The sequence below is a fragment of the Hippocampus bargibanti genome, linkage group LG13 (assembly GCF_051943395.1).
Source record: "Hippocampus bargibanti isolate YZ-2025 linkage group LG13, ASM5194339v1, whole genome shotgun sequence".
Classification (NCBI taxonomy): Eukaryota; Metazoa; Chordata; class Actinopteri; order Syngnathiformes; family Syngnathidae; genus Hippocampus; species Hippocampus bargibanti.
The window spans coordinates 7527675-7551713 of NC_142746.1; the positions used below are offsets into that span (position 1 = coordinate 7527675).

General features: G+C 40.6%; 2 protein-coding genes across 4 annotated transcripts in view; both read right to left on the bottom strand.

Annotated features, from left to right (window-relative positions):
* LOC148889181 (semaphorin-4G-like) overlaps positions 1 to 15308 on the bottom strand; it is a 27391-nt gene extending 12083 nt beyond the window's left edge. The window contains exons 1-5 of one of the 2 annotated variants that reach the window (XM_089012102.1): positions 14997 to 15308; positions 10005 to 10254; positions 3191 to 3342; positions 1044 to 1106; positions 861 to 959 (exon numbers count right to left, since the gene is read on the bottom strand). In XM_089012102.1, the coding sequence (XP_088868228.1) occupies positions 861 to 959; positions 1044 to 1106; positions 3191 to 3342; positions 10005 to 10209 (519 nt within the window). In that variant the 5' untranslated portion in view covers positions 10210 to 10254; positions 14997 to 15308. The remainder of the gene's footprint in view (positions 1 to 860; positions 960 to 1043; positions 1107 to 3190; positions 3343 to 10004; positions 10255 to 14996) is intronic. The other variant, XM_089012103.1, reaches the window with a different exon arrangement.
* Positions 15309 to 16255: 947 nt separating this feature from the next.
* tp53bp2a (tumor protein p53 binding protein, 2a) overlaps positions 16256 to 24039 on the bottom strand; it is a 32730-nt gene continuing 24946 nt past the window's right edge. For both annotated transcript variants that reach the window (XM_089011831.1, XM_089011830.1), the window contains 6 exons: positions 23124 to 23968; positions 21052 to 21189; positions 20813 to 20946; positions 19323 to 19489; positions 18859 to 19058; positions 16256 to 17991 (listed from right to left, as the gene is read on the bottom strand). In XM_089011831.1, coding sequence (XP_088867957.1) covers positions 17950 to 17991; positions 18859 to 19058; positions 19323 to 19489; positions 20813 to 20946; positions 21052 to 21189; positions 23124 to 23968 — 1526 coding nt within the window. In that variant the 3' untranslated portion in view covers positions 16256 to 17949. The remainder of the gene's footprint in view (positions 17992 to 18858; positions 19059 to 19322; positions 19490 to 20812; positions 20947 to 21051; positions 21190 to 23123; positions 23969 to 24039) is intronic.

Sequence of the window (24039 nt, forward strand, 5' to 3'; positions counted from 1 at the left end):
AAGGGGGAAGCTTTTGACTGTTGTACAGCTGCTCCCATTTCAAGCTCAGATAACTCCAGGCCCATGAAGAGAGTCTAAGGTTTCTTACGCTGCATTGAATATCTATGTAGTCCTAAAACTCAATATTCTGTGGGTCCGGCAATTTGGGTGAAAATGAAAAAAACCCTGGCACCGGAGTGGACACATTTTTGCACATGTCTGGCAGTGAATGACTTAAATACATTTGAGCATAAAACAACAGCCTAACAAATTAGAAAAATAATGTACAAACTGTAATTTCTGTCTGTCAGGCACAATAACGTGAGAGTGTCTGAGCGTGAGCCATGGTCAACAGCAGGTTGTCATTGTGTTCGCCCTTTGCTCAAAAGAGAGCCAAAGGATGCATTGATAACCGAGGCTCTCCTAATTCACATGCGGTGGGCATGAGGGTAAAATCAAAGTGCTTACGAAAGCTATGGGTTACTTGACTGGCATATTTCATCCCTCTTTAATCTTTTGTGTTGTCATAACAACCAGACACTCGGCCTTAGGGCCTTGTTGGTACCAAGGCTGCAATACAGCACTTACATGCAGCAAGGTAGCCTTGTGAACTTCAAGGTTGGAACATGGAAAATTCAAATCAAAGCATCCAAAAGAATAAGAACCCAGTGGTGGAGAAATGGAAGCACGTCTTGCTAATTGCTTTTGGGTTCAGGGTTCAAATCTGACTCAATCTGGCTTGCAACACAAAGCAAATATATTTGACCAACTGACGGCTCAACGTTGAAAGAAAAAAAAAGTGTTATAGACCACTGTACCCCGATCTGGAAATCACTGACATCTGAATTTAAATGCAACATGAAAGCAGGAGGCTGACATACTATATATGCACATAGAGGACTGAAGGCGTGAGTTCCGCACATGTAGAGATGCGTCAAATTGAACCTCTGCAGGAGGCGGATATGATTAAAACACTCCGTCTGTTGGAATAAAGGAGATAAAAAAATAACTCGATGAGGATCTAAATAAAACAAATGAAAGGAGGGGGGGAGTCAAATGTCCACCTTGTTGTCTTTCCCCTTGAGTAGACATTGCCGTTTTTGCTCGGCGGAGGCTTCCCACTCAATCTGATGGAACGAAACACATAAAACATAACAGCATGTTATATGGCAACGACACATCTTGGAAGAATGTATTTTTCTTTTCTTTCTTTTGGGGGTGGGGGGTTTCAGTTCTGAATTCCCAGAGCAGAACGATTATTATGCATATTAATTATGAGATGAATTTGAAACAATTATTGCAACATGAATGATGAGATCAAAGACTGCCATTCAGTCTCCCCATGCTACTATAGTGGTTATTTTTAGCACCTATATATAGTCAGTCTCTTTGGATTGGATTTGCCTTTATTAGTCTTGCAGTGGAGAAATTAACATTTCACAGCAGCAAAGCCATGAATGGAATGAATGTAGAAAAAACAATGGAGATAGCATGAACACAAGGATGCATCCGCAAACAATTATGACAGCTTCACTTTCTTGACATTTTACATGACACCCATTGTGCTAAGTGAAGTGATATCTTTTTTTTCTCGCCCTTATAAGGATTTATTTCAATGAAACGCCTAAACCAAAATCTGAACTTTGGTTTGACTTGTGTGGGGACTGCCATTAAAGAAAATGATTGTACCATTTGGAACACATCCACACCACCCGTTTGTAACTGTATTAAAGTAAATCAGTCATAGTAAAAAAACATAAAAATAAAAAAACATGTCAGGAAAAGCCTCCAAGAACAACTGAACTTTATTTGGGGGTCATTCGGAACCCCCAATGAATGGTGCATTTTCAAACTTTTTCCATATACAAGGTACACCTTATTTCCATATATAAGGCGTACCTTCAATGAATGAAAAAAAATCTCCAGATATAATACAGTATATATAAAAATATATAAAGGTTTTCCATATATAAGGCCCACCACATCACAAGGTGCTACAGTAGAGGCTGGGGTTACGCACTACTTCTTCTTCGGGGGGAAATAGAGTCGGTGGCTCAAATTTAATTTACTTATAAGGCGCACCTGCGCGTAAGGAGCAGGGTCATCTTTTGAAGACTTTTGGGTGCGACATACATTGAAAATATGGTATTTGTTATTTTTACATTTTTATATCCCTGTATTGTATGATGATGTTTTGGGGCAATGCAACACTTTGTTGCTTGTGTTGTCAGACAAAAAGTGGTTATTGGACGTTTTTTCCAAATATAAGTCACACCACATTATAAGGCGCTACATTAAAGGCTGGGGTAGGCACTATTTCTTCTATGGGGAGAGGGGCGGTGGAGCCGGTGGCGGCTGTCAGTAGTTGCGAGACCTGTTGTGGCTCAAGATTATTTCACATATAAGGTGCACCTGCGTATAACTAAGGCTTTTGGGTGCGCCTTATACACCGAAAAATATGGTAACTTAAGGAACTTAACCAAAAAGAAAATGGCTGAAAAATTACAAGAATAGTTGCACCTTATCTGTAGTGTATCAAATGCATTTTAAACGATGATAGGGGCGGTGATTCACATTTCATGACTTTCAACATGGTTTGGGAATTCTCAACCCGCTCAATTTTTAACTTGAAGGAAATATTGCTATGAGAAACGGGGCCACATGAGTCAAAGAGAGGTGTGCCATGTTCATAGCATCAATTTGCAAGAGAGTTAATGCGAGGATTTCTGCCAGTGGTGCAACGACAAAGTATTGAGAAAAAAAAAAAAAAAAAAAGGGACAGACTTCGAGATACATAATATACAGGAAAGACTGGTTGACACACTCCAACTGGCATGCTAATTCATGCTAAATCACAAGAGCTTGATTTACTCAGATTTAAAACAGTAATTGGAAGACAGAAACAAAAACAAAATGATTGTGTTACATTATGAAAAACGTCACTCCAATAATTCGGGTGGAAACTGCAACAGTATAAAAGCCATGCTTTGTTTGATTTTACTTCTTTGGCGTAGGGTGATAATAGTTTGGACTTTTTTGACTTTTGTGATTTGAAGCAATCAGAAGCTCTAAAATGGCATCGCCAAAAAAGATGATCTGGTGCAGTATTTCTTGTTTCAATCATTTTTAAAACGCTTTTTTAAGCCATGTTTCCCTCCAAATAATAGTGACATACAGTCACAACCAAGGTAGACTAACAAGACAAACTTACAGCAAGCGCAGGACCGGCCGAGATGTCAGTGGCGTCGAGTGCGAACACGGCCCCTCGGGCCCCGATGAAGAGCCGCTGGCTGTCAGCCTCGAGCAACATGGTGCTGTAGTTGACAGCCGATGGGGAGCTGAAGCGCCTGCAGCCGTGCAGACCTACGGGCAGGAGCGGCATTTGTAAAAAAAAAAAAAAAAAAAAAAAATCAAATACTTGCAACACAATCACCCTACTGCAGATATACTGGACCACTTGTGGTAGATGCACAGAGGCAATGACATTTTCAACACAATACTTGATATAAAAAAGTAAACGAAATATAGGAAAATAATTGATGACAAAAATAAGGAAGCCTGAAAATGCCTTTGCTTATTAACTCATTCACTGCCAGACTATGTGCAAAAATGTGTCCATTCCAGTGCCACGGTTTTTATCATTCTCACTCAAATTGCAGGACCCACAGAATATTGAGTTTTAGGACCACATAAGCATTGAGTGCAGCGAAGGAAACCACAGACTCTTCTTTCATCAGAAAAAAAGAGTTAATTCCTATGTTATATGGGTCTGGAGTTATCTGAGCTTGAAATAGGGGCGGCTGTACAAAGTACAATACAATACATACATACATATTGATTTATATAGCGCTTTAACAACAGTTGAAGCTGTAACAAAGCGCTAACATGGACAAAGGGCAAACGCTGCCCCCTCTGGAATGGAAAAACATTGCCAGAGGTCTGATCAGCGCTTTATCGGCAACAATGCAAGAAAAAAACCCCGAACAAATTCGGGAACGGCGCGCCACATCACACTTTTCGATTCCGCAAAAAATTCAGGAATGGCAATGAATGACTTAACAATGGGAGCACAGAACATTCCTGGAGAAAACAAGATCGCATTTGCCGACATGACTTATTTTGTAAATTATGGCACTGCGAGAATGGCTGCCTTTCCAGCAGCTCATGTATTTTGTTTTTCTACATTCATTCCTTTCATCACTTTGCTGCTGTGAAATGTGAATTTCTCCACTGCGAAACTAATAAAGGTAAATCCAATCCAATTACAACCGTATGCCTATTTTGCATATAATCCATATCTCCGATTGATAAGATCTGTGTAAAGTCGAAAGCAAAAACAGCAATGATTTTATAACTCAGGTAAATAAAATAACAATGCATTGTATAAAAAACATGACGAACTGTCATACAAGAAATATGAAATTACTGCATTTGCAATATGTCCCTTAGAGAGGCGGGGCTGTGTGAGTGAGGACAGTAGCTGGAGTTTGATTCGCTGTTTTGTCTGAGTATGAGCACCTTGGCCTCACAACTCTACAGCAGTTCCTTGCAAGTGTTTTCATCTTGTATTTACGTGTTTGGCTATGAATAAATGGCTTAAAGTTCATCTGCGATGTTGATTAGCGGTACAATAAATGTAACGCACATGATCTAAAACAGATGCTTAAAAATTTCGATATACTAAGTGATCTGCATACTAGAAACTACATTTACACATCAAACCGATTGTGCAGTCGATTAAATAAATGCTGCTGAACACCTTTGATTATGAAATACAAGAATTTAAAATCAGCAAATGCTCATTCATATATGAGATCGAAAATGTGTGTGTGTATGTGTGCGTGCGTGTGTGTGTGTGAACATGCATTCTTCGCAGTGCGGATCACCGATTGCGCGACTGTGGAATAGTCAGGCAACGAGGCTTTTGATACTTTCCATTATATTGCGCTCAATTCAATTTGTGCTGCAGCCGCCATGAAAAAGTCAGATAGATCCATACAAAATAAATAAATAAAAATAGAATGGAGAGGCTTGATGGTTTCTGCAGCCTGTACGTGACGGCATACTAAACATGAAAAATATTTTTTTTCAACGCACCGAGTAATGAGATGGGGTCCAGCCTACCGTATATGCTGGTCGTATAATAAAAGTCGTGGGACGACGGCGGCGGCGGACTAAGCAAAACGGAGCCTCTATCAAGGTGCCACGTCACTTGAGCAAAAATGACATTTGTAACAGCCACATCCAACGGACATTGTTGAGGGATCAAAATTTGAAAACATTATAAGATTAATCCTAATACATCATGAACCCAAAACTCACCCACAACAGGCGAATACCTACATTATCAAAATATCAAATAAATAACTTTTCTTTTAATAATTTGGCTCTCCCAGATGCTTTCATTAAAAAAACTTCACGCTTTCTTGTTACTCATCCAGTTATGAATACCATTCAAATAGTGCTGAAGAGGAAAGCATAAATGTTTGCAATCTATTAAAGAAGTCCTTCCGTCTCATTTTGAGGCGTATGGACTCCAATGTAGTGCCCAGAAAATGCACAAGATGGCGCCCAAGCTCCGTTGGAAATGGGCTGATTTGTATGCTGGGAATTTGTGTCAACTAGTATCACATAGTAGTCTTGGTGCAACACACAACGATTCACCATCGCGTTATTTATGTTTTTTTCTTCTAATTTCGCCATCAACACAGATCAACACGAAGTTTTCAGACCAAAGTGCCCAAAATGCATTGTGATGTCAACAACAGAGTTGAATTTTCTCATGACAGTTTTGACTTTTGTTTGTTTTTTTGAGTCAGTTTTAATTTGTTTTCAGGAAAATTCGTCCGAGTTTAATTGTTTTTGAAATGGTTACTTTTCAGCTCAATCAGTTTTAGTATTAGTTATAGTTATGTTAATATGTGGACTAATAAAAAAACTCATACTTTGTCTTATTTATTTATTTTTGGTATGTGTAATAAACTACAGTACTCAAAACTGTTGTTCGACCTTCTTCTGTGTGGGTGTACAACACTCTTAAAATAAAAATGAACCCCGAAAGCTAATCTATGATATGAATTTACAAACATGAAAACACAGGACATTTTTAAGACTACCCTTAGACACCAAATATGTAGTTTTTATTTGCATTTTTATTTTGTTTGAATTTTTATTAGTTCATTTTATTTTTGTTTGTTTTTTTTTGGGCCAAAAGAAACTGCCTTTTCAATACCAATTGGTGGCATTCTGGAGAAGAAGCTGCAAACTCAACATCGACCCACCCTCACAAATAAATAAATAAATTAATAAATAAATAAATAAATAAATGAACTATGAAAATAAAGAAAAAGCAAATGTACTGCAAAAATTCGACCATTGCTGTATTGACCGTGGTTATTTTCAGGGTACATGCCCACACTGACTTGTGTGATATGAATTCAGGTGTATGAAGTGGGCAGGCATCAACTAAGGTGCGCATTTCAGTGTCTTTGGGCATGCTCTGTGCTCCCGATTTAAATTTTAAATACCAATCCATTCACTCTTGGGGAAGCAATACGCACTTTGAACTGTTTTATGGCCATGAAGTACAATCAATCACTTCCTGTGCCAGTTGAGATTTCCATCAGCTCGTGGTAGTTCTTTCTCTGAATTACCTCTCGCGAAGCACTTTGGTTTATGTGTTGTTTTAGCAGAGAGTGAATTGCTTCGACGGTGACTCGAAGGACGCTACCAAATCATCTTTCCATAATGAAAACCAATGGAAATGCCATTAATCTGTTCCATCCTGCCAAAAATAGAAAAATCACGCACAAACAAAGCACTGAAAAAATACAATATTGAAATAATTACGTATGCAAAGAATTGAACAGTTCTTGCCACATTTTGGTTCAATTCAATGAACAATCCACTTGGACTATTACCTGGGTTATAACACCACGATAGTGCCCTAAAGGCATTTTGCACTGCTTGTTAGCTTTAAGCTAAATGGTCTGCGGTTAGCGTATTGACAATACAATACAATACATTTTGATTTATATAATGCTTTTAAACAGCTGAAGCTGTAACAAAGCGCTTAACATGGACAACTATCATACACAGGGAATAAAGCAGTCGCAAAGACAGTAGAAAGCACCAGGGTGTAAAACTAAGATCAAGTCCGAATCATGCTGAGTCAAATGCCAAAGAGTACAAGTGATTTTAAAAACACAGTGACTGATTCTCTTTGCGACATGCTGTTGAGATTGACAATAAACTCAACAATTTGTCATGACTTGACCTGCCTTGCTGAACCTTTACCACAGTAACTTGGAACTCGGTTTTGTGATTTGCACATTTGTAACTTCTTCTAAGCTCTGCCGACACATCGAGTTTCATTCCGGCTGGCTGATTGTGTGCCAACTGCATCTCAGTGGGAGGAAGAGGAGTATCGGCGGATGGCTGCGTGGGATTTCTCGGACAATAACTTTGCCAACGTGAGTGTGCACATTGTGCGCAGCTCACCATGGGCGAAGACAAAGCAGAGATGATACCTGGAAGATTACGCCCTGTAATCTCCACATTGTGGCATAGATTTCTCTGTCGGCTCAGTCTGAACATTGTGGCTGATTTCTGACTTCCAGTGAAAATAAATGTAACTTTTTGGTGTCTGGTTATGTCTCTTTCAGAATAAAATTAAAACCTTGAATCTTCTTGCTACTAGGGATGGATAGGTTAAATGGTCAATGAAGCAAATTTTATTTAACATAATATAAAATGAAACTAAGTGAATGATAGAGAAGTCCCCATGCCTCCCAAAAATCAAATTCATTCAATTTTTGCTGATTTCCCCATTGTTGTGATGTGGAGCCGCTTTTCCGGTAAATAACTTATAATCATCTGTGTGAATTAAGAATTATGAGTGGGAATGGTTGATCATATATGGGTGCCTTGTGATAAGCTAGCCACAACTTCAGGAGAAAAATAAATTTTTATTTTTATGTAAGTATGTAAGTATTCATGTATGCGTTTATTCATTTGTTTATTTGTTCATTCGTTCTTTCATTCATTTTAATTCCCATTTATTCTGCAATTTTGACCAAACGATATATCTTAGGATATAATTAGCTGGAGCCTTACCACGAAGTTATCAACTGTTTTGTGGCTATATAGTTTTGGTGTAAAAAAAATTAACAATTATAGGGTTAAATCAAAATTCCAATGTGTTCCTACTTATGAGAAACAAAATTACAGAATAAATACAGAAATAAAATGGGATTCGAGTTAGCAAAAGCATAGATGCTCAAAGAGGCGAGTACGGTCGAGGTTACATTAAGAATATACAATGAGGGAATAACAAGCTGAGGCACGTTTACATTGTGTACAAGACTGGAGGTGAAAGGGCAAATTTTGATACGCTGTTTGGGGAGAAAGATAAGTGCCAGGAAGACAAACATACATCATCCCAAGACGTTGGAGTAGGAATGTTATAGCTGTGCATCAACATATGGCACTTTTGTAGAATACTAAATTATCTGTGATATTTTGAGTCACAGTGTATCATTCTCGGCACTCATTTCTGGTGATTTTTTTGCTCCATTAGATTTTACCCCCTGCATTTTTGGTTGAACAACTCAGGAGGTTAAACAAAACAAAGAGATTGAGATGTGGTTGAGGCCAACACATTACTATGCCATGCTAAAGTTTGTTAGTTTGACACGATCCAACAATGCACAACACCATATATAAGGCTAATGATATTAGCATCAACCTTTAAAAAGAAAATGATATCATATACTCGTGACCAAGGTGTGCATTCCAGAAAGACCAGGAAATTAAAGCATGAAATCATGCTGTAATAAATATTACATTTTATTTCATTCTGTAATTTCTGTATATTTTTGTACAGTATAATATTGTAGATTTTAGTTTCCTTATTAAGAATTTTTTTTTTTTTTTTTCATTTGTGTTTCTTTATTGAAACGTGGTACAGATTAATAGCATTTACATTCACTTTAACGTGGAAAAACGCTTTCAGTTGCAAGTGTTTTAAATATAACACAAAGGTCAAGGTATTAATGTCAACTGAACATTGCATGCAGCAAATACATAAGATTATGTATTGCACAGGTGTCGCTGACATCAAGCACAGAGAATGGTTGTCATAGTAATCGCACCTCCCTCTAAGAAGCCGAGGTGACGGCAATCTCTGCGGGTGACCCGCAAGAGGACTTTGAGAAAAGAAACAAAGTGCCACGGGCAAAATGACAGATGACGCATGTATGCCAAGAAAAGAGCTATGTTAATACACGCGGGAAGTTGTCACGATGGGGGGGAAATAAAGAGAAGTACTTCATGGGAAAAGCGACGCAAGTATGGCAAAAATTGCACTGGACTGAAGAAAGTGATGAAGTAAAACAACCACATGAAAGGGACGACTATTGTACATAATATTGTACTTTATAAAAAGTTACAACAATGACATCTTTTTTTTACATTGCATGAATTGAATTGCCATTATGTGTATTTCAGCCACCGGGGGTCAGTATGTGATAGACAGATTTATATACAGTACTTTACGTCTGTGTAAGCTCTCAGTCGTACAGGAGTGGTCCATCGATGAGAAGGTTTCTTCAGCCGTCATCTGTACTTTTTTGAAGGTGTCGGACGTTTCGCCTCCTATCCAAGAGGCTTCGTCAGCGAACAGATGACGGCTGAAGAAACCTTCTCATCGATATACAGTACTTTTCACCAAAAGAGCTGTAAATCTCTCATCTCATCAGTACAGCACTAATATGGGTCATTCTTGGAACATGAAGAATAGGACTTTGAGTACGGTTGTACTGCAGATTGACATGTTACTCCACCGTTTGTGTTCAATCTGTTGCATAAACAAAAATAGGTGCACTTTAATGGGTGCAGAATGCTTAAGGTGTTGCTTTTACTAACCACAAAGTAATTCTCTTTGTTTTATAATCAGTTTGACGAGTGTACCTAATGTCATGGTTAATGAGCACCTTTTGTCAGAGAGTGACACAAAACACGCTTACTGTTGCTCAAGACGGTGACGCGCGGAGTCACATCGAGATCCAACGGTGGTCTGAAAGGGTAAGCAGCCGCCACAGATGCACAGCAGCGAACCAGCAGCAAGAGCCGCAGTGATGAGGAGCAGCTCGCCTTCATCTCCATACACACACACACACTCATACACACTCTGTAAGCAGGGTCCATGCAGCAGAGGCAAAAAAAGCTCATACAAACATATTCACACAGTGGCTGCTTGGTTGAAACTGCTAGCACCTGAAATAAGTGAAAACATGTCAGTCATGATTCAGTAAGGACAATAAAAATAAAATAATTAGGTACCATCTGCCTTCATGGACCGATTTGGTGATTTTGTCAAATGAATTCACTTCTTAACTCATTTACTGCCAGATGATGTGCAAAAATGTGTCCACTCACTGAAGTTGCACGACCCACAGAATATTGAGTTTTAGGACTACATAAACATTCAATGCAGCGTAAGAAACCTTAGACTCTCTTCTTTCATCAGAAAAAAAAGAGTTAATTCCTACGTTATATGGGTCTGCAGTTATCTGAGCTTGAAATGGGGGCGTCTGTACAAGATACAATACATACATATTGATTTATATACTGTAGTGCAGGGGTCGGGAACCTATGGCTCGCGAGCCATATATGGCTGTTTTGATGATTTCATATGGCTCGTCGATAAAACTAAATACATATTCTCGTTTTTTTCGCCGTTCATTTCCCGTTGGGGCTGCAGTTGGGATGTCCCGGATGTCCGTCTGTGGTTTGGGAACCGTGACAAGCATGCAGGCGTGCGTGTGTAAATATTGAGCGTTGCTCCTTCGACTTCTCAAATATGCACACAACAGCACGGCAGAATTGCGTGCAACCAAGTCTTGAATATCCTGCATTACAAAGTGTTTGTTCTCATGACCCATCAATGCCCTCTAATGGATCAGAATTTCTCTAGACAAACTGTGCGGTTTTGTTTACCATTTCGGTGTGGAAATATACAATCTGGCATGTTATTTTGTTTTATGCTCTGATTAAAATGACCTTGGATTCTTTCAATCACAATTGAATATTTCCTGTTCATTTTCAGGCAATGACTTCTTCAGACTTTTCATGAAGGCAAAAATTTCACCGCTCTCGATATTCTCTTTGTTCTTATGAGCAACTTCTACCCTGACAGCTGTCAACTGCAATGAAAAGGTGGCAGTTGCCTTTATAAGCCTGTCTATGCTTCAGGTTGAGGGGAAGAGTACAGAGAAACCCTTTGGATGTCATATATCTGGCTTGTGCGCACTCAAATGGCTGTCACGATCCCTCCATGCTTTAATCCATCAGTCTACCAAAGTGGTACTGATGTGGTGTTTAGAAAGAAGATGTGAAGATTTGGCACAAGTACCATATGAAAGCCAGAGAAACATCACAAATGTGTTGGCGGTAACAAGCCACATGGAGGAAATATTGTCTGACACTCCAACAGCTTCTGGAATGAAACCCTGACTAGGCCACGACACTTAAAGGCACACATACAACTTAACTCAAACTGAAAATAGGCATTTACTATTCGTTTACTGTTGTAGCAACAAATCCTGAATCAACTCGAATTACTTTGTGTCAACCTCCGGAAGGTTTTCCTTTTTAATTTAAAAGAACTTATTTTAGCCTTAAGGATCCACCGCCGGAGCCTGGCCCAATGGCAGAATATAGGGTGTTTACGCTTTTGTTAACATTTCAAATCCATCAATCTTCTGTCGTGCCAGCTAGATAACGGGAAGGCTAACTGTCTCGCCTGTTAGCAAACTCCTTTTGTGCAAGCAGAGCATCAGAGGTCAAGGCGTTGATACAATCCCCAAATGGGCTTAATGGACTGAGTGCGTAACAGTTTCCCATTTTGCTCAAGAGGCGTCTGAACATCATACATGCGCACACACTTAAAAATGTATTTGAGCAAATATAATTAGAAAACATCTTTACAGTTTTACATTTTTTTTGGTTGCAACTACTCCAAATTTCAGCCTATCTTTTTTTTGTGTGCAAAACACATCCTCCATTGTACTGATGTGTGCCTGATTACACAAAAGGAACAACATATTTTATTTGACCAAAGTGAGCTGAGTGAGTGAGAACACCCTCAATGTCTACAAAGCAGATAAAAAATAGCAACACGACTTCATTAACAACCATTAAACAACATCGCAGGGATAATACTAGTGGGCCTCAATCGGCAGTACATATGCACCTAAAAGCTCGCAACCACTCATTTGACGACAATGAGGTTAAAATCTTAGCGAAAGAACATAGATGGTTTGAAAGGGGAGTAAAAGAAGTGATTTTCATAAAACAGCTAAATCCTTCTTTAAACCGATATGGTGGGGTGAGGTGCAATTTGGATCGTTCGTACAACAGCCTACTTAGGCAAAATAGGATTAGGAATACTGATGAGGTGATATCGGTAGAAGTGGGGCAATCAGGCCAGTCGTTAGTCAGAACAATAGGAACAATCAGTGGAGCGGCAGGGAGTAGTCCTCTGCTCCCTGCAACCTGAGAGCAGGGACCTATCATAGCAGAGTCCGGCACCGCCATGTCTGGACAGTAGGGATATATATAGGGCCTAAACTACCAGTAAGTGACGAAGTTTCTTGGATAAGAAGCAAAACGTCCGACACCTTCAAAGAAGTACAGATCACGGCTGAAGAAACCTTTTCATCGATGGACCACTCCTGTACGACTGAGAGCTTACACAGACGAACCATTAAAAAAGCAAAGAAATAAATAAACAAAGACTTCACACTCTTTGCTTTTAGGCGTCTAGACAAAGCATGTTGGTATTTGGGAGACAAATGGTAGAAAGACGACAGTCAAAAAGACGTTGCAGACTTTTAATAAGCCTCCTTGTTTGCCCGAGCGGTTTTCTGTTTGTACAGTCTATTGCAGACTTTACAACACTTGGGTTGCTGTGACAAAAGACAGTGGCAGTTGGGGATGAATCACATCGTTTTTGCTTGAGCTTTGTCATCAGTCCTTCAACCAAAATGGCCAAATTGTGCATCTTTGTTTGGATTAAGGGAACAAGGGTGCTCCCAATGTACAATTCGAAGAATGGAAACATTGTACCGCCGACACACAGCACAAACACGCTCATGTTGATCCATAGAGTTCATTCAACTGCGTCGCCAGTCATGACATTTCCACACTCACTCCATTCTCAATGGTTAGGATTCTTATGACTAAAACATCAGAAGTGCTGATGAACAATCAAAACCTAAAAAAATATTCATAAAATTCCTTGTTGTGGTGTCTGTCCAACATTCATCTTAAATCCTCTACCGGAGGCCATGATGTCGTTTGGGGGTGGTCCATGTTACTTCAACTTGGTTGATAAAAATTAGAGTTCCTTTCATCATGTGTATTACATTCACTGCCAAACGTGCAAAAATGTGTCCACTCCAGTGCCAGGGTTTTTGTCATTGTCACTTTAATTCAAAGACCCACAGAATATTCATTTTTAGGACTACAGAGGCCAGGATGTAGTTTGGGGGTGCCCCATGTTACTTCAACTTGGTTGATAAAAATTAGAGTTCCTTTCATCATTTGTATTACAAATTAACCCATTCACTGCCTGTGTTTTATCATTTTCACTCAAATTGTAGGACCCACAGAATATTGAGTTTTGGATGACATAAACATTCAGTACAGTGTTAGAAACCTTAGACTGGTGGTTCTTAACCTGGGTTCGATGGAACCAGAGGTGTTCGGTGAGTCGGTCTCAGGGTTTCGGTGGATCCTCCGCCACAGAGGTCCACCCCTCAGTCTAGACTGCAGTTAGTAGGCACAGTCATTGGAAGAAGGGCTTGGTGAATGAGCATATGAAACTGGTGGGATTCGGTGCCTCCAACAACATTAAGAACCACTGCCTTAGACTATCTTCTTTCACCAGAAAAAAAGAGTTAATTCCTAAATTAAATGGGTCCGGAGTTGGATGAGCTTGAAATGCGGGTGCCTGTCCAAAATACAATGCAAATACAATACATACATATCGGTTTGTATAGCGCTTGAACAACAGCTGAATCTGAACAAAGCGCTAACCTTGTGGAAAAGATAAAACATTGCCAGAAGCCATGGCCAGCGCACCCAAGCTTGAAAATACAAAACCCGAACAAATCCGGGAATGGCGCTCTGCAGCACATTTTCAATTCCCGAATAAATTTGTGGATGGCAGTCAATGAGTTAATCTCTGCAGAATCAGGGTAATTGGTTGGTCTGAGCGAAATACCTCCGCAATCTGCAGATGTCAATACATTTAATCATCAGTTTCTCTGGTGAGTATTAAGTATTTTATTTTTAGACCCTGCAAGAACCTACACAAGTACACGCCAATGCCAAACATGTAGAAATTAGGTAAGAACACATTACCTGGACTGCGAAGCAGACATTTACGACTAGTACAATGCGCATCCTACACCACTCAGGTAGACTAAGTTGAGGGGGTCTCCTATGAATAACTGGGCACTTCTTGAGAACTGTTCACTTTTTGACTTGAACTGTTCACTTATTACTGTGAAGTGACCTGATTTGAGTTCTGAAGAATAAGTCCGCAACTCAAAGCCATCAAATCCGCTCGTATCTAAAAAAAAAACGTTGAAGTAAGGTCACGTGTTTCTCACTGCACTGTTTATTTTAGCATTAAAGTTGTGGACTTTGGGTGGAAGGGTTCGATACAGAAGACTCCTTGCCAAAATAAAACAAACAACCCAGTTTAGCACGACATCCGTGATAAACACTGGAGTGGGCGACATAGCTGTTGTTGCGAGCGAAACCCCCGGTACATGTACTTGTGTTTGACACCTGTGCCTGAAAAAGATGTTGCTTGATGAAGAATTGATTAGATCACTTGCTTGTTGACTGGTTTGTTAAGTGTAAGGGGAAGCGTTTTTAAACATGATTTTAAGAGAACTGACGTTTCGTGAAGGTATTGGAAAGTCGACTGTAGTGTTTTGGCTTACCTCAATTACGTAGAAATCGTCGGAGGGAGAAAAAAAGAAAAGCAGGAAATGTTTTGTCTTCCTTGAGCCTCATTCCAAGTGGACTTTAGTCCCTTTTGGCAGTGCTGCATAATCAAGTGTCCCCAAATGGGAACACTCCGCGAACCATAGCCGCCCACGACTCTCACCCTTGTACCTTCCAAATCCTTAGTTCTTTTTTTCTGCCTTCATTGGCTAAAATCCTCTTTGTAAGGTCAGTGAAGAGACGTCGTTTACGATAAGACTGAGTGGGAGTGAGTGTATGAGGGTGGACAAGATTTTTTAAAGGTGTACTCGAGCAACCTGTCGATTTAAAGCTGAGTGGGAGGGGCAGCAGCGTGACCAACAGGACACTTGAAAAACTGCAAGGCTATCCAAACCAAAATAAATGATTGTTACTCAGTTTACCACGAAGGCCACTGAAATAAATAAATAAATAAATAAAATACACATACATAAATGAATCCATAAAAAGTGCTAAATCATTCTACCGATGTGTTAACTACTACTCCAATTGCAAATGAAAGCAAAGAGTCGTCCAAAAACATGTCAATCACAGTAATCACAGCAATCAATGTGGATATTAATAATAATGTTTTTGTTTTATTTGTATTCATTTACTGTAGTTTTTGTCGTGAAACACCGCTAAATAGTTCAACAGTGCCATCTGCTGGAGATACCTTGACATGCACTGGGGAATGTGATAAAATATTGAATTACAAGAACCTGCATAAACTGGGATGAAAAACAAATCCCAACTGCTACATCATTGGTGTTAGAAATAGCGGTGCCTTGCCAAAGCGCAAGATTGGGTATTAAGGGAACGAAATGTCGCAAAAAAAAAAAAAAAAAAAAAAAAAAAAAAAATGCTCAGTCGAGCTCATTGGAAATCTATTGCAATGGATTCTACCTTTGGCCCTTTTCAAGCATACAGACAGAAGAATTAGTGCTTTGCTTATGATGCATCCTAGATCTAATCACTGAGGCTGTCTCAATACTTAACGATTAAGTCTTAAAGGCAGACATTTGATTGAAATAACCTGAATAACAGAACAGAGGACGATTTTCATACTCACATTAATCTGTTCGCCAAACATTTACATTTACATGAATCGTTGGCCTGCTAGTCATTCATATTGGCTGTAAGATCCAACGACAATGTTCAAGTTTGAATGTGTCCTGACTGTCTTAAAGAAGTGTGAAGTTGGGCTATTGTGGGGTGGGGGGAGAAAAAAGGCACGGCATGGTACAAAGTATTTTATTATAAATGTTGAAAATACTACAGTACATTTGAGATTATAATGACAGCATAAGGAAACAATGGTGACAAAAATAAATACATCTCCACTGCGAGCTATGCATTATAGTCGGTATGCCAGTTCCATTCTGTTAAATGTTGACCAAAAAAAAGGCTGTGAATTAGGAAAACGTAGTTATTTTCACTCAGTTTCGTGGCAGTCACTGTTCTGTACATACACGAAGATTGGGAGTCACACCCCTCTCCTCCCCCCTGGCGGCATCAAATCATTAGTTTGCGACTGAAAAGCACAATGATAAAAGTAGCTAGCGGTGGCATCTCAGCCAACGCGCAAGGGCCATGGAAAGCCTTATGATCATTTATTAAATATCAAGGATATCCACTACGATTTCTCTTTACTAGTTGAGAAAATTCAGCACAATTGAATAAATGCATAAATTGCTACGTATGTGGGAATCTGTGTGAGCATGCATTTAATGTCCAGGTACTAGTATGCTCGCTATCCTCACTGGTAAGCCAATTCAGTGCACCAGAAGAATGACTATTGGTGGCTTCAAAGTTCTTTCAGCATTTACACGATATCCCCAATGGTGAACATGAGCTCAAATCTTTTCCCATACCAGCAATGAGCATGTTAACTAGTGCACAGCCTGCTCCTTACTAGACATGTTATGACTGTGTAGAAATGTTACATAGTAGTGAAAGGAAGGAGTGGGCCATTCTACTACCGTGGTGAATTGTCAGAGTTGTAAGGATGAAGAGCATACTAGTGCGAATATCTCAAATAAATGCTCAAAAGGCTTTCCAGCGTCATCAGCCACACGATGAACAGCAATGAAGAAAATTGTACAGAACGTCCACCCCTCTTGCAAAGAGACATATATTAGAGAGGCATGGGAAACTTTAAACTAGCCCCTGCTTTAAGATTGTCATAGTGACTTAGCATTTGACGCCGTTCAACTGTAATGAACCACAAACGTAACAGCCATGTTTAAAAAAAAAAAAAAAGTAACAAAAATACTGTGTCTCTTTCGGTCACTTTTGGGAATTCAGAAAATTATAATATACACAAAGATACATTTTGAAAATATTTTAAAAATGTGAAACAAGGACATAAATGCCATCAGTGTGGAGAAAAAAAGTGCCACAGTTGGGCCAAAAAGTGTTCAAGTTCTTCATTTTTTGCGCATGGGTGGGGAGTCTAAAAAAAATCCCTGTGAGGGCCTTCCTGAAATTCTGAACAAATACGTTTTGCAGCAGGTCTTCAGCGGGACTTTTCTATAACTGACCCATATGGTGCTGCTGGCTTCCCCACCTCTGCTTAGAGTTTCTTCATTGCAGCAGTTTCCTTCTCTTCCCGGATTGTTTAAATGAGTGTGTGTTTGCGTGTGTCTGTGTACATGCCACTTACAACAAGTGAAGTGATATTAGGCAATGTAAAATTTCCAAATGACCCTAAAATGTACTTCAACCTCAAGAGGTAAACTTTAAAATGTTCAGTTTAAAATGTTTAGTGTTTCAGTGGAGCTGCTGGCAAGATTCTCCACAATGTGTTTGACCCATAAACAACAACGAAATCCGCTTCTGTGCTTTTTGTGAGTCCTTCAGCCTATAGAACCGCAAATTTTAAATGAGAGTTCGATGTTTCTGTGCTGATGTTGAAATGTGCAGGAATCCTTAAGCGAGGCTTCTCTGTCGTGGCTTTATTCGCGGGTACAGCTGCAAGTGGCAGAAAAAGATTATACCCAAGTATTAATAACAATGCAAGAAGCAATGAGCAAAACCACCCCCGGTCCCTGTTGTGACTCATCAATGATTTCCAAGACAATATTGGAAATGACCAAATGTAATCAAAAGTCCCCGCTTTAACCTGAAATAGCTGGCCTCATATGTGCTTCAGAGCATTTTGTGCTACCTTTTTAGGTAGTCCAGCTTACTAAAATTTGCAAAACATTCCAAACAGAGGCTTCAAAATAAAATTGCCAAATTCCTGTGCCAATTTCGGTTTGCTTTCTTTCGACTTTTTTGTGGGTCTACTCACACCTTTTACACCAGTGACGTGCGGTGAGGTTCATGGCTGGTGAGGCACTGACGTCATCGATGACATCACCGCTCGTCTCTACTTAGTATTTGAACGGTAAATTCAGCGATTTTGAAAAAAATCCTAAAACGGTGAAGTTAAATGGACAAGAACTTTAAAGTAAAAATCACTAAATACATCTAACTGTTTAATTTATTTTTTCATTTGATATTTCCATGACAGCTTTCCATGATGCCGCACCTGCCTCCACTGACTGCACGTCACTGTTTTACACTGCATGTTGCTGGGAAAAATTGGATTCGGGTGCTTGGCAAAATTGGATTCGGGTGTTAAATTTAAAAAACAATTCCAAAGAGTGCTCTTGAAACCGTTTTGGGAATCAAATAAATACTCAAACATGGCTGCTTTGATACAAACCCAACCGACTTCCTGTGCCTTTTCTGGGCATGGCTTCTTGAGATTTTTTGTTGACTATTTAGACAAACGTGCCTCCTGAATTTTAAGATGGTCAGCAAAACTGCCTTCAAGGGCTTAAGGGCTCTTACCCCGAGTAGGTTGCGGGGAATGTAGCCCTCATTGTCTCCCAGGCGTGCCCACCACCACTCGATTTCATCCTCGTCCTCCCTACGGACGACCGTCATGCAGTCCCCCTCGCGGAAGGACAGCTCGTCGGGATTCTCCCCCGTGAAGTCCCACAGGGCATAAACCACACCTCTGTTCATTATGCCCATCTTCTCCTGAACACCTGCATACAGGTATACACAAAGGTTGGATTTATAATTACTACAAAGCTAATTTTGATTGGCCCGTCAACGCCGTTTTTCATTATGTCTAAAGCTAAATGAGTATGATTTTATGGTTTTGTTTAACAGTTTGGTGTTTACAAATGCTACCGTGCTTCCTCTTTTGCTGCATCTTCTGGGTACTGCACATAAATTATAATTATACTAAATAACGTGGGCATTCTGCACTGCCGAAACTGCAACCCAAAAAGCTATATCCAACTGACCGTAGAGGAACTGGGAGCACTGGGTGTAACCTTCCTCCATCTCCTCGCACTTGTCGGCTGCTGTCTGCATGTCGCTGTATGTGGTGTTGAAGACAGCAGCGGCTGACTCCACCAGGAACTTGCACACCTGAACGTTGTTGCAAGAGGCCGCGCAGTGCAGAGGCGTCCTGTGCTCAGAGAAGAGAAAATTGGTTAGAAATTGTGGGAAAATCAATACAATATGTGTGTGCGTCTGTGTGTGTGGTTAAATGATAGAGGTGCACCGTCGCACAAGGTTTACGAGTTATAATAATAATACATTTCATTTATAAGCGCCTTTCAGAAATGAAAAGATGCTTTACGTAGCCTGACAAAATTTTAGTACAGGCAAGGTAAAAAATATTGACGCTTCAGTCAATTCAGGGATGGGGAAATGGCTAATTAAGGTACCGTAAGACCCTTGTATGTATCAGCAAAGAGAGCCACAGACAAAGCAAAGAAAAGAGAGCCACCAATGGCTTATGGAAGAGAAAGAAAAAAAAGAAACTAAAATTTAAGAGTTTTGAAAGGTGCTTCTAAATTACAGTAAAGTCTCGTTATATCGATATCGGATATATCGATAGTCCTGGTTATATCGATACTATTTCTATGCACGCACGAAGAAAATTACATGCAAACAGGGTCGGATATATCGATAGTCCCGGTTATATCTATATATTTTTCGGACTCCCTTGAATATCGATATAACGAGACTTTACTGTAAGTGTATTATTATTATTTATAATAATATTATTATGATAATAGATAATAATAATAATCCATTTCATTTATAAGCGCTTTTCAAAACTCTCATGGTCACTTTACAGTCACAGGATCAAAAATGTGACCACTCCAGTGCCAGGGTTTTTATCATTGTCATTCAAATTCTAGGATCCACAGAATATTGAGTTTTAGGGCTACATAAATTACCAATGCAGTGTTAGAAACCTTAGACTTTTCTTTCATCAGAAAAAAATGTATTTCGATCTTACTTGGTGACTTACTTAGTTATCTGCATTGAAAGTGGGGGAGGCTGTACAAAGGGTAAATGCTGCCCCCTCCTGGGAGGGAAAACGTTGCCAGAGGTCTGACTGAAGTTAGCAACGCACGCCCCCTCCCGCAAGAAAAACCCAAACAAATTCAGAAATGGCGCTCCACGTCATGCTTTTCAATTCCCGAATAAATTCAGGATGGCAGTGAATCATAAAGGATGATGACGTTTTGAAAAACGTCAATGTTTTTACATTTCTTGTATCTACATTATTCAAGTTAATTATTATTTTCTGGTAAGGAGAATTCCATCTTATTGTTGACAAACTGACTGTATCAAAGCTCATTTGGTGTCAAGAGGAATAAAGCAAATACCACAAAAGAGAAAAAATAATTATCTTTTTCTAATCCGCGACTTGCTTTCAATAAAATACAGGAGAGAATTCATTTGAATTGGAAATCTGATTTTGATCTTCACTCACCAGCCGTCGCTGTCTGCGGCGTTGACGTTGACGCCGTACTGGACGAGAAATTTGACAATTTCCGTGTGTCCGGCGCACACTGCGTTGTGTAGCGCAGTGATGCCTTCGTCGTTGGGCTGGCTGGGGTCCTCCACCTGAGCGTGGCACCGAAGCGTTCAGGGGGGCCAGGGAGGAAAGATTCCAGCAAAGTGTGAACCCCAAAATAGAGATGGACGTCTATTTTGGGTTTGAATGTTTACCTCATAGATAATTCTCTGCACCAAATCAAACTCGCCCTCCAAAGACGAATCGAGCAGCAGGGCCAACGGGTTGAACTTGACTCTCATGTTGTGGTCAATCCGTTCCGAGCCGAGTTTGCGCAGGTTGGTCCTTTTCCCCTTTAAGAAAGAGACGCAGAAAATGAGTCGACTACCGCAAGGCGACCGCTCTTCGCCGTGATCAAACTCAACTGAGAGGAGAGGCGGCGGTTTTGCACAATTGAAGGCAAGCTGTAAGAAATAATTTCACCTTTTTTTTTAATTGAGCGGTTATGCAAGATGATTATCCGGACAAAGAAAAGCAGGGGCAAGGGTCGAGATATAGGTCGCAACACTGATTGTAATTAGTCAAATATGCTGGGGTTAAACCAACACAAATCCTCATACGACTGGGTGGGAATCACAAAGACGTGTAAATTGGGAGGGGGTGGGGGTTTATTTTTAGCACACAGCATGTCTTAACAAATAAGTCTGAGTGTGGAAATCTGGGAGAAAAGTAGGTTCAACCACTACTTTGTCCAAGTAGAATAAGGAGGGTTTCTCCAAGAAACAATAGCACCGCTTGATGGGGGATTATCTAATTATATAACGTTGACCCAGCTCATGACAACTGAGTCAACATTTTGAGAAACCAACAAACCTGGACTGATTTTAAAAGTAAGTTATTTATATTTTGAATGTAGTTTTCAGTCACATAAACCCGGATTAAGTAACCCATTAGGATCCCAAATTGGGAGATTGTGTCAGGGTTTCAAGTTGACGATTTTGAGAAAAGGGGACAGGTAACCTGCAACAGTTTGGGGTTTCAATCAGGGTCACAAGCCATGTTGAGGGCTTCAAGCGAAGGGTAAGGTATTTAAACTGACACTAAATCCTGTGTTCAGGTTTCAGATAAAGATTTGCGTTTCAACCGCTGGTCAATATGTCAAAATGGGGTTTGAAATTAGCGGTTCATATGTGAGTCAAGAGTTCAAGCAAACAGCCGTGTTTCAAATTATGGCTACAAGCCACAGTTGATGTTTAGAATTGGGATCAGAGAATGAGTCAGGCGTTTCAGGCCTGCCTTATTATTTCAAAGTAGAGTCAAACCTCAGTTTTCGACCATAATTTGTTCCAAAAACCTGTTCGAAAACCGATTTGGTCAAAAACCGAAACATTTTCCATTATAATCAATGTAATCACTGTGTGCTAAAAAAATCATGATTGAACAATACAAACACGCCTGCTAACAATGGAACGCTACACAAGGAAGTGACCTAAAGGAAGCGGAGGGTGCATTCAGGTGCGCTCAGTTTGTTCGAGAACCGATTTTCAGTTGTAAACACGGGCATAAAAAAAGACAATTTTGGTTGAAAACCGAATTGGCCGAGAACCGAGACGTTCAAAAACCGAAGTTTGACTGCACACCTAAGAACCTTCACTTTTTTTTTTTTAAACTGACCATGTGGTTTATGATCCAGTGCCACTTTATATATGGATCTATATTGGGCCACAACAGACCTCGCAATAACGGTAAGTACAGTTAACCGTCTCACGAAAATACTTTACCTCAATAATAAAACAGTTAGTTATTCATCTTGGGAGTGAGTGGAGTTGTCACAAAGCTGATTTGTAAACTGTTAATAGTTTGACTGACCTATCTAAATGTTTTGTTGACATTCACTTTAGTGCAGCACCATTCAATGAATGCATAACGTAACCCCAGCTTGGACTGTAGTGCCTTTACAATGCCTTTTATTTGGAAAACATTTTAAAATATGTCATTCATTAAAGGTGCGCTTTATAATGCGTCTTATAGTGCGGAAAATATGACAAGGGTTTTCAAGCCAGGATCGCAACACAGATCAGTATTGTCAAATTAGCAATTTCCACCGAGGACAGTCAGGGCTTGTGTGGGGTTTCACATTATCAGTTTCAAAAAATGGTTGTTGTTTGAAAGTAAGGCTCCAAGGCAGTGTTAGGGTTTTAATTCGGGATTGAAGCCAAGAATCTAATTAAGGGTTTCAAACAAAAGATTTATGGTGTGCATTTTAGAGCCGCATGTTGGTTCTTACCGGGGGCAGAGCAACCTGCCCAGTGACTTCGGGCGCTTTCATGCTAAAGGTGTCCTCTCCCAGGCTCTCCTGCTCTGCTCCACTGGGGTACGGTGGCGGCGGGTAAGGAGGGAATTCTTCCAGGAAGCCCTCTGGAGGCGGAGGGGGGACATTGGGCAGGGGCTCGTCCAGCGTGGCGGGGGGTGGCGGTGGTGGGAAGAGTGCATCTTCGGGACGAGGTGCCGGGTGTGACGGCGGGGGAGGTGGGATGATGTGTTCTGCGGCCAAGATGGCCAACGGCGGCCTGCTTTGTTCAGTCGGAGACGGAATGTGAACGTTCCTGCCTGAGAACTGTGGGCCCTCCACGGATTGTTCCGCATCCGACTGGCGGCTCTCTGTGCTATTCAAGGAGCCTGGAAGGTATGGCGTCACAGGTAGCTCCGCCCCCTTCTCTGCTTCACCAGGAAGGGTGGGAGTGCCCGGCGTGATTACGGTGGTCTCCATGGCTGCCAGGGTGGTTTTCTGATATAGGAGCTTCTGGATGTTGGGCCCCGTGGGTCCCTCCGGCTCCGTGATGGAGCTGCGCTTCTTAAGGGGCCTTGGAGCGTTGTAGAGCTTCTTTCTAAGGGCCTCCAGGTCGCCGTCGCTCTGGTGCCGGTAGGGGTTGGAAATGAACGGGAGCAGCTTGGTGGGGCTGAGGGGTCGCGGGATGCGCTCTGTCTCTGGTTGGCCTACTTCAGATGGGCTGGGGGCTGTGTGGTTTGCTCCGCGGTCCACCTCGGATTCAAGCGCCGGGGAGCGACGGTCCAGATAGGGGTTCTCTGGGTGTTGGGAGCCTCCGCTGGGAATCACCGGCTTCCCGTACACTGCAAATAAAACACCTCATGTGAGTGATGGTCAGCTATGCAAAAGAAAGTCTGTGCATGCACTACAGCAT